The sequence below is a fragment of the Megalobrama amblycephala genome, linkage group LG5 (genome assembly GCF_018812025.1).
Source record: "Megalobrama amblycephala isolate DHTTF-2021 linkage group LG5, ASM1881202v1, whole genome shotgun sequence".
NCBI lineage: Eukaryota > Metazoa > Chordata > Actinopteri > Cypriniformes > Xenocyprididae > Megalobrama > Megalobrama amblycephala.
In genome coordinates, this window is record NC_063048.1 from 5,610,189 (window position 1) to 5,621,559 (window position 11,371).

The 11,371-nt window shown below is 35.7% G+C and overlaps 1 protein-coding gene across 1 annotated transcript; it reads left to right on the forward strand.

Annotated features, from left to right (window-relative positions):
- The first annotated feature begins 175 nt into the window (after window positions 1-175).
- Window positions 176-11,143, forward strand: chrna2a (cholinergic receptor, nicotinic, alpha 2a (neuronal)). The gene is made up of 6 exons (XM_048190417.1): window positions 176-444; window positions 1,255-1,406; window positions 4,523-4,567; window positions 6,668-6,777; window positions 7,933-8,992; window positions 10,931-11,143. The coding sequence occupies exons 1-6, from the start codon at window positions 363-365 to the stop codon at window positions 11,054-11,056; spliced, it is 1,575 nt and encodes a 524-aa protein (XP_048046374.1). The 5' UTR covers window positions 176-362; the 3' UTR covers window positions 11,057-11,143.
- The last annotated feature ends 228 nt before the right edge of the window (window positions 11,144-11,371 follow it).

Below are 11,371 nucleotides of genomic sequence, written 5' to 3' on the forward strand. Positions count from 1 at the left end.
AAGAATAATAAAAGCTTTTTATTTTATTAGTAATTTTTTGTAACGATTTGAATGATAATTCATTTTTATGAAATGCAAATCAACACAAAGAAGGTGGTATTCTACGCGGACTGGCTAATCCTAAAACAAATTGTGTCATGTAAATATTTAATTATTGCTTTATTTCATAGTTTAATTTTTGAAGACTTTGCAGCGTTATTCACAATGTTTTCCCCTCCCACTGGTCCTCTATGGAGACGCACAGCAGCATCATTGGCTCGCAGTCCGTCAGCGCGAGTCTGATGCCAGAGCAACCACTGCACGAGCATCACATTCAGCAGTCATGACAAGTCATTTCACACATTTCTAGCGGACTTCTGCGTATGAATATGGAGCAAAATCATTTAAAATTATTCTTGAAGAGTCTGTGGCTGTTTTTTCTTATTGTGGAACACGTTCAAGCTGGTAAGTGCAGTTGTTTTTTTATTAGCGAAATTATATTTTATAATTATATATTAAGCCTTAATGTTATAAAAAAAATATGCAAATCTAATTAATTAGATCATGTATTTAAAATCAGTTGCATTTGTGTATGAATAATGTAATGTAAAGTATCAGAAAGTTATTCTTTTTATTCTCTTCATATGTGGATGAGGGCCTTGAAATGCATATTAATAACTTTTTTGTCACAACAGTCTACATATATTATATTTTAATTCTATATGGAATCCACTGGCAATATTTTTAAACGAGCTAAAAATTCAGTATGCATACAGTGGGAATCAAAAGGACATTCTGAAATTAATATTACATTTTCAATTCAACTGAAATGAAGTGTTTTCAGATTTTTTTTTTGACCTCACTGTATGTTTGCATTGGTTCCCGTCCCTGTCTGACTCCACTCTGCTTCCTATTTAAATTCTAATATGAAGTTTCCACCCTCTGTACTAAGAAAAAAAAACATCAAATCACTGGACGGCTGGATTAATTAGAGCTGACTGCAGTGATTAAGGAACAAATAGTAATTACAGTGAGGAGGCGGCTCTGCTCGGCCAGCCTTTTATTTTACCCAGCAATAACTCAGTTAGTGTGACGTGACCTCAAGTGCGACCTATTCAGTGTTGTGCATCCTCCACAGTACCTTTCTAAAACATTTATCAGACACTTTGTAATCAATTACAGTGCTGAATTAATCAGTTGTCACGAATAAAATAAAGTGCACGATCAAGATCTGTCAGAAAAATGAATATAACATCATATGTATGTCTCTTGCAGCACTATCAGATGGTTGGATCCATGCGCATGCAGAAGACAAACTCTTTAAAAAACTCTTCATCGGTTACAATAAGTGGTCCAGACCTGTGCGCAACATCAGCGATGTTGTTATCGTCAAGTTTGGCCTCTCGATTGCCCAGCTTATTGATGTGGTAGGTTGATATTTTGCATGTTTTTGATGCTTGATGCTTGTCTTGGTCATAACTGAGTGGCAAATTTAAAGCATCAATGCACTAAAATCATCATAAATGCATAGACTATAAAAAAATATATATATTATTATAATATGATTTGTTATGACAACACACATCACATCTTTCATCAAATCAACTTTGATATTTAATGTGGTTCAGATAACATAATTTGAGTTTCTGTTGATTAAACCAATCGCCTTCATTGTATTAAAGGGTTAGTTCACCAAAAAATGAAAATTTCTGTCATTAATCATCCACCCTCATATTGTTCTATGCCCGTAAGACCTTCGTTCATCTTCTGAACACAAATTAAGATATTTTTGATGAAATCCAATGGCTCAGTGAGGCCTCTATTGCCAGCAATGTCACTGAACCTCTTAAGATCCAGAAAGGTACTAAAAACATATGAAGAGTTTGGTTCCAAAATGCTATAAATCCATTTGGATTAATTTGAGTAAACATGTGTTTTCTTTACCAAGAAAGTGGCAAGATGAAAACCACTATTTTCTCTTTCAAACTTTCATATATAGCATCTTTGTGTTATAATAACATTAAAAATTCAAATCCAGATTTTGATTTTCAAAGATTTATTAAAAAAACTGATTATTTTTTCCCCAAAATTCAATAAATCCATGACACTTTTTTTCTTTCTGAAAATACAATTAATCCATTGAATCAATAGAAAAGTTACTGAAACTTGCAAATACACAACAAGGTAAGTTGATATGACAGCTTCTGAACTTGGTCAGTACTAATCTTATCAGGCATTTGATTAATAATACATTCAGCCATCGCTCCCACAATGCATTCAACGGGTCATCTTGTTAATGCTATAAATTAATTATGTCTCCGTTTGTCATAACCGATTAAAGAGTATCTGGCACCACCGCACGGTTAAAATAAAAACAACACATTTGCCGAGTACACTGGAATTGACCGTAACTACCCAGGGGTGTCGCTACTGCAAACATTCAAATAGCAATCATGTTATGTTTTTTTTTTTTTTTTTTTTTTTTTTTATATTTAGATGTTTAGAATCAAAACTAGCAATGCCAGATTCAAGAATTAATCATTCTTGGTCAAACGGCTTTTAAAAGCTGTTAATGATTCAGTTTCGGGGACCGGTCCAGAAGTTTGATGCTGTCATGAACAAGCAACAGCCACCGGCATTTTTCCTCCTCCCGAGTGCCTCATCTTCTTAATCTCTTCACGTAAATGATTAGATTTTGATGGCTTACGTTTCTTACCCACCGCAGAAACCACCACAGGTTCATGAATGCCGTCAAAATTATTTAATTTTTTGGTTTTTGTTGATCCCAAAGTACAAAGTAGATAAGGAAAACTACCCCCGGTTTTACTCATTTTCTAACTCCCCTAGAGTTAAACAGTTGAGTTTTACCGTTTTCGAATCCATTCACCTGATCTCGGGGTCTGGCGGTACCACTTTTAGCATGGCTTAGCATAGTTCATTGAATTTGATTAGACCGTTAGCATCTCGCTCAAAAATAACCAAAGAGTTTCGATATTTTTTCTATTTAAAACTTGACTCTTCTGTAGTTACATCGTGTACTAAGACCGACAGAAAATGAAAAGTTGCGATTTTCTAGACCGATATAGCTAGGAACTATACTCTCATTCTGGCGTAATAATCAAGGAACTTTGCTGCCGTACCATGAGATTGGCTGAATGGATTCGAAAACGGTAAAACTCAACTGTTCTCAACTAGGGGAGTTGGAAAATGTGCCTATTTTCAAAAAAAGTGGAGTGTTCCTTTAAGCTAGTCCTAGACTAAAATGCATGTTTGAACTGCTTTAACTGAATGGTACTTGCACTGACATATCTTAAAATATGTCAGAGCCATTGTTTTGTCTCAAGATGCACACCAGTAATGTTTTTTTTCTAGGGTACATTTATAAAAGCTACTTAAATAATCTAATTGAACTAAGGCCTAATCCTGGCTTAGTCGAAGTCCTGTATGTGAAACCGGGCCCTAGAATGCGGGGTGTATTGAGAGCGGCGCCATTACTGTTTACAATGCGTGGAATGGTGCGCTGTGATTGGTTGAGCGGGTGTATCGCATTCTGCAGAGAAAGGAGGAGGCGTTTGTCACGGTTTGGAAAGAAAGGGAGAAAACATGACAGAATAACATGGCGGATTTCGCATTTTGAGTAAAATTAAAAATGGATTTTTCAATACCGACCAGATACAATACTGATTTTGGCAAGAACTACATTTTTTTTTTTTTTTTAAATGCCGTTTATCACGTTTTGGAACCAAACTCTTCATATTTAAAACAGTACAGTGGTTCAACTGTAATATTATGAAGCAACCAGAATACGTTATTTTGGGGGGATTTTTGGCGCACAAAAAGTATTCTTGTCACTTTATAACATTAAGGTTGAACCACTGTACTCACATGAATTGATTTAAATATCTTTAATACCTTTCTGGATCTTGAGAGGTTCAGTGACATTGCTAGCAATGGAGGCCTCACTGAGCCATCGGATTACATCAAAATTATCTTAATTTGTGTTCCGAAGATGAATGAAGGTCTTACAGGTGTGGAACGGCATGAGGGTGAGTAATAAATGACATAATTTTCATTTTTGGGTGAACTAACCCTTTAACTCAAATTTAATTTCAATGAACTCAAAATTTTAAGGCAACCAGGTAACTTACTTTTTAAGTTAAACCAACAATTTTTTTTTTTTTTTTTTTTACAGTTTTTTTTTTTGGCCTCAAAAATCTAAGAATTGAAGAGTTTGTAAATGTTAATGAGAGATGTACATTTTCTGATGGAAATGTACGGCTGCTTGGGTCTCTGTAATATTCTGATCTCCAGAAATGGCTTGAAAATTCTATCATTAATTACTCAACCTCATGTCGTTCCAAACCCGTAATACTTTCGTTCATCTTTGGAACGCAAATGAAGATATTTTTGAAGAAATCTGAGAGCTCTCTGTCCTATGCAATTGAAACAATTTAATGCTTTTTGAATCCCTCCAAGTCTGTGGGTTTTATTCATCTACCAGACCAAATGTTTGATGCTAACTTCATCCTCTGATATTCTACAGGATGAGAAGAATCAAATGATGACAACAAACGTTTGGCTGAAACAGGTGACGGTCTTTATATTTAATTGAAGTGATCAATAAATGATATTGTGGTCAAAGCTCAAAACAACAGCTCAATTCATGAACCCTTCAAATAACATTCATTGTGAAACCAAATACTATAATTACGTTCTCTAAATCTCAAAGATAAAATAACCGTAAAGCATAGTTCTCACATACTGTAAGTACAGTCACACTCAGTCAGTTTAGATCAATATCAATCAAGCAACTGATGAAGAGGAGGTTATGTTAAGTAGCCATTTTGCCTAATGGTGATCAAACACTTGAATAAGAAGGCATGACTTGACCTCATTTTGCAAAATGCACATAAATAAATGCACTTTCTTTAAAATAAATTAAAAATATTATTTGGACCTATACACTGATGAGCCACAGCATTATGACCAGTCACAGGTGAAACAAATGTCATTGATCATCTCCTAACAAGGCCAAATGATCTGGGTAGATTAGATGGTAAGCAAATAATCAGTTCTCTTAATCTTTGACAAAGACCAAACTGTTATGGAAAGTTGACTGGGTCAGAGTATCTCTGAAACGGCAAGGCTAGAGTGTTGCTCTCGGTCAGCAGTGGTGAGAATTCACAGAATCAACAGTAGTCCGAGGAGGGACAAACCACAAACTTCAGGACGTTTAGCACCCAAGACTTCAGGACGTTTAGCACCCAAGACTCATCGATGCCCAAGGGCACTGAAGGTTATCATGTCTGGTCTGAGCCAACAGAAAGTCTACCACACAATCAGAGTGCCTATGATGACAATGGGCATGCTAGCATCAGAACCGGACCTTGGATCAGTGGAAGAAGGTTGCTTATTCCAACGAGTCCCGTTTTCTTTTACATCATGTACATGTATGTGTGCGCCATTTGGAGAAGTGATGGCACCAGGATCACTGTGGGATGATGACAAGTCAGTGGAGGGAGTGTGTCAGTGTGATGCTCTGGGTAATGTTCTGCTAAGAAACCCTGAGTCTGGCCATTCATATCGACGTAAATTTGACACGCGCTAACTACCTAAACGTTATTGGTAGAAGTGGTCCCTTTCAGCAGGATAATACACCTGCCACACTGCACACATTGTTCAGGAATGGTTTGAGGAACGAGAAGGTGTTGCTCTGGCCTCTAAATCCCCAGATCTCAGTACAATTGAGCATCTGTGGGATGTGCTGGACCAACAAGTTCAATCCATGACAGCTCGACCTCACAACCTACAGGACTTGAAGGATCTGCTGAGAATGTCTAGGTGCCAGAAACCACAGGACACCTTCAGAGGTCTTGTAGAGTCCATGCCACAGGCGGGTCAGTGCTGTTTTGGAGATATATTAATAAATATCCTGATGCATCCAAGCTCTATAACGGCAGATCAACGAGTATGAGCTGAAGAAAGTGCTTCCATCCACATATATCTATCATAAACATCTGGGGGGTTGATAAAGGCCTTCTGAAGCGAAGTGATGCGTTTGTGTAAAAAAATATCCATATTTAACAAGTTATGAAATAAAACATCTAGCTTCCGTCAGACCGCCTTCCGTATTCTACTTATGAAGAAAGTGTAAAACTCCCACAGTTCAAAAAGCTTACGCTACGTCCTACGCCTTCCCTATTCAACTTACGGAAAAAGCTTAACTGACGCGACGCCAGTTCTGTTTTTTCGTAAGTTGTATAGGAAGGTGGTCTGACAGAAACTAGATATTTTACTTCATAACTTTTTAAATATGGATATATTAATTTGCTTCAGAAGGCTTTTATTAACCCCTGGAGCCGTGTGGAGTATGTTTATGATGGATGGATGTGGATGAAGACACTTACTTCAGATCATACTCGTTGATCCCACTCACTGCCATTATAAAGCTCAGATGCGTCAGGATATTTATAAATACATCTCTGATTGTGTTCATCAGAATATACACCTAGGATGGCTTGAGGGGGAGTAAAGCTTGGGGTATTTTTCATTTGAACTATTCCTTTAAATGTATTGCTCGTTGTTAGTTCATGTTAGTTAATACATTAACTAATGTTAACAAATACTGTAAATTGTTACCATAATTATCCATATGAGAAAATATTACAAATGACTTTGACCTCTGCAGGAATGGAACGATTATAAGCTGCGCTGGAACCCCTCTGAGTTTGAAAATGTGACGTCTATTAGAGTCCCGTCAGAGATGATTTGGGTGCCTGACATCGTCTTATACAATAAGTAAGTATTGATGAGTATTTTGTCAAGGTGGTCCTGTGTATTAAACTAATACGGTGTCCTGTTCAAATTCTGCAAGAAAGAGGACAGTCCAAGTCTTAATGGCTCTATTAATATCTGCAGCCCCTAGATCCAGCGCTCTGGTGTTTCTGTAACGTTAATATGTGAAATCAAACAGACATGGCGTGAAATAAGATGTTAAGCACTGCTGTAGTTGATTTAAAAAAGGTGCATGTTTTAATCTCCTAATAAAATGTCAAATGGCTCGTCTATTTTCAGAAACACCAGGTCTGTCTTTATCTAGGAGGCAAATTTGATCTCGACAAAAGAGAAATTGAGGTCCTCTTGCATCATCAGACCTGAAGCAAAAACTAAAAAAGTGATGTAGATACTTGAAGTAATTATTGCAATTGTCATGGAACATCTTCCTAAAGGCATAAAGAAAGTTTGTACCCCAGATACATCAAAGACACTTCCTCTAATTCATCCATATTTTAAAGAAAGCACTTCTAAAAGGCTCAGTGCATATTTTCTGTGATTCAGTTATAATGTTAATAACAATCATTTGTGCTACAAACTGGAAATAATTAAGTTTTTTTAGCCCTTTGAATGCAACATTCATTGTTTTCTTCTTTTTTCTTTTTTGCTGTGCTTTTAAGGCTTAGATAATTACTTTTATTAATTATTTTATTCAGCAAGGACGCATTAATTTGGTCAAACGTGACAGTCAATACACTTATAATGTTACAAAATATTTCTTTTTGAAATAAATGCTGTTCTTTTGTACTTTTTATTCATCAAGGACTCCTGAAAAAAGATGTATCATGATTTTTTTTTAAATTATGAAGCTGCAAAACTGTTTCTTGAGCAGCAAATAATGCATTTTAGAATGATTTCTGAAGGATCATGTGACACTGAAAATTCAGCTTTGCATCACAGTAATAAGTTATATTTTAAAATACATTCAAAAATAGAAAACAGTTATTGTAATTTGAAACATTTTTTCACAATATTACCAGATTTACTGAATTTTTGATCAAATAAATGCAGCCTTAGTGAGCACAAGAGACAAGAGAAAAAAAAAAAAAAAACTTAAAAAAATCTTACCGACCCCAAACTTTTGAACAGTAGTGTAAACTCATGAGGTTTTGTCTACAGTGCAGATGGCGAGTTCGCAGTGACCCACATGACCAAAGCCCACCTGTTCTACACGGGAAGGGTGAGTTGGGTTCCTCCAGCCATCTACAAGAGCTCCTGCAGCATTGACGTCACCTTCTTCCCGTTCGACCAACAAAACTGCAAGATGAAGTTTGGCTCCTGGACCTACGACAAGGCCAAGATTGATCTGGAGCAGATCGAAAACACAGTGGACTTGAAGGACTACTGGGAGAGCGGCGAATGGGCGATCATCAATGCCGTGGGAACCTACAACACAAAGAAATACGACTGCTGTCATGAGATCTACCCGGACATCACCTACTTCTTCATCATCCGCCGTCTGCCTCTGTTCTACACCATCAACCTCATCATTCCCTGCTTGCTTATTTCTTGTTTGACCGTACTGGTGTTTTACCTGCCATCTGACTGTGGAGAAAAGATCACGTTGTGTATTTCCGTCCTTCTCTCGCTCACCGTTTTCCTATTGCTCATCACTGAAATCATTCCCTCGACGTCTCTGGTCATTCCACTCATTGGAGAGTACCTGCTCTTCACCATGATATTTGTCACCCTCTCCATAGTCATTACTGTTTTTGTGCTTAATGTGCACCATCGATCACCCAGCACCCATAAAATGCCCTGTTGGGTCCATTCGGTGTTCCTAGACCTCATTCCCCGCTGGCTCTTCATGAGACGCCCAGAACCTGAGCCGAAGCGGCGTAACACGACCAAGCTCAGCACATCCAAAAGCTGGCTTCAGCAGGAGACCGGCGTGGATGGGCAGAACTGTCAGGACATGGAGTTTGAGGTAGGGATGAGAATATCGACGTCCATCTCGTCCCCATCCGCCACGTCTCTTCATCTGTCCGACTCGGAGCCTTTACTCCAGAAGTACGAGCTCCAGCAGTTAGGGCACGTGGTGAACCTGTGTCAGCGTCCAGCAAAGCTTACAAACCTCGTGTCAGACCCCAGTCTCAGCTTCTCACCACGTGTCCTGCAAGCCCTGGACGGGGTGTGCTACATCGCTGATCACCTGCATGCTGAGAATGAAGACTTTTCAGTGAGTGATTCAATCATGCAACTTGAGTGATTATGGAAGCCCCTTTCTGCCACATATGAAAAAAAAGTCAAGCGTTAGTGAATCATAATTATGATATTAAAAAGTCAAAATTATGACATAAGTCATAATTATAATATAAAAAGTTGTAATTAAGAGTTGAAATTATGACAATAAGTCATAATTATAGGTCATAAATTGTGATAAAATGTCAGTTATGACAGCACAAGACACATTGAGATAAAAAGTTGTAATTGTAAATAGTCGAAATGATGATATACTAAATCATAATTATAAGATTAAATGTCATAATAATGACATCCCAGGTTATATTATGAGATAAAAATTATGAATTTGACAGTTTAAATTGACATAAAAGGTTGAAATAATGAGATACTAAGTCATAATTATGAGATAAAACATCAAAATTATGATGTCCTAAATTATATTATGAGATAAAAAGTTGTAATTGAAATTAGTTAAAATTATAACAATAAGTCATAATTATGATAGTCATAAAATTAGATAAAATGTCAAAGACATCCCAAACATGAGAAAAATGTTGTAATCGAGATAAAAATTTGAAATTATGATAAATGTCATAATTATGATAAAAATTCAAAATTGTCATACTAAGTCATAATCATAATATAAAGTCATGAAATTAGATAAAATTGAAAACTGACACATCAAAATTATGTGATAGTCCAAATTATGATATACTTAGACGTCAAAATTATAAGATTAAATGTTATGTTAAAATGTTAAAATGTCAAAATTATGACATACCAAGTCATATTATGAGATAAAAATTATGAAATTGTCAGTTTAAATTGTCTTTAAAAAGTTAAATTATGAGATACTAAGTCATAATTATGAGATTTAAAAGTCAGAATTATGAAATCCTAAATATGAGATAAAAAGTGATAATTATGAGATAAAATGTTGAAATTATGACATCCTAACTTATATTATGAGGCAAAAAGTTGTAATTGAGATAAAAAGTCATAAAATGAGATAAAATGTCAAAGTTATGACATCCCAAGACATATTATGAGATAAAAAGTTGTAATTGAGATAAAAAGTCATAAATGAGATAAAATTGGAAATTGACGTCAGAATTATGAGATAGTCCAAATTATGATAAATGCCATAATTATGATAAAAAGTCAAAATTACATCATACTAAGTCATAATTACAATATAAAAAGTGATAAAATGAGATAAAATTGAAAATTGACACGTCAAAATTATGAGATGGTCGAAATTATGATGTACCAAGTCATAATAATAAGATTAAATGTCATAATTATGATAAAATGTCAAAATTATGACATTGTCATATTATGAGATAAAAAATTATGAAATTGACAGTTTAAATTTATAAAAAAGTTCAAATGATGAGATACTAAGTCATAATTAAAATAATGAAATCCTAAATATAATTATGAGATAAAACGTCAAAATTGACTTCCTAGAGTTTTTTTTAGATAAAAAACATGAAATGATGACAAAGTCAATATTATGACACACTAAGTCAATTATGAGATAAAAAGTCAAAATTAAAAGTTGTGAGATTAAGTTTAAAATTAGAAATAAAGTCAGATATAAAGTTGCACTTATATAAAGCAATAAAATAAAGTTGTAATTGTGAGATACAGTATAAAGTCTTGATTTATAAAAATCATATTGCAGTTAATAGAAAAAAAAAAAATTGCAGTTAAAACAAAAATGTTGACGATAAAAGCAATTACCTTTTTAAAAAAAAGTCTAAAGTGGAAACAGGCTGAATGATAAAGTGCCCTTTCGTGTGAATATTGCATGGTGTTTCTCCCCCAGCTAAACAGATACTCTGCTTCATGGCCACTGACCTCATTACATTGTTCACAGGTTTTCTGCTCTGAGCACTTTTGAATCCACACTGTGTTTGCTTTTTGACAGGTCAAGGAGGACTGGAAATACGTGGCAATGGTCATTGACCGTATCTTTCTGTGGATGTTCATCATCGTGTGCCTGCTGGGAACGGTCGGCCTCTTCTTACCTCCCTGGATATCAGGAATGATCTAAGCACTTGCTTTAAGACCAACATCAAGAGCTCTGATAAAGACTTGAAGCCAAGACCTTTTCAGGAATCCATTAAAAAAATAACAAACATTTGTAATATAAAAAGGTCTTTTATTGTCTCTTCCTTTGATTATAGATATCCACTCATTCAGGGATTATTTCGGGACACAATTCTTTGTTACAACACAGGAAACACAGCTCAGCCCTGGCTGAATGCCCTGACATTTACCACTATCAAACCGCACAGAGTCCTGTCGTTTCCATACATAAAGAGCGGGGCCGTCACCACCGCAATATGCAAAATTAACCTTTGGGAAA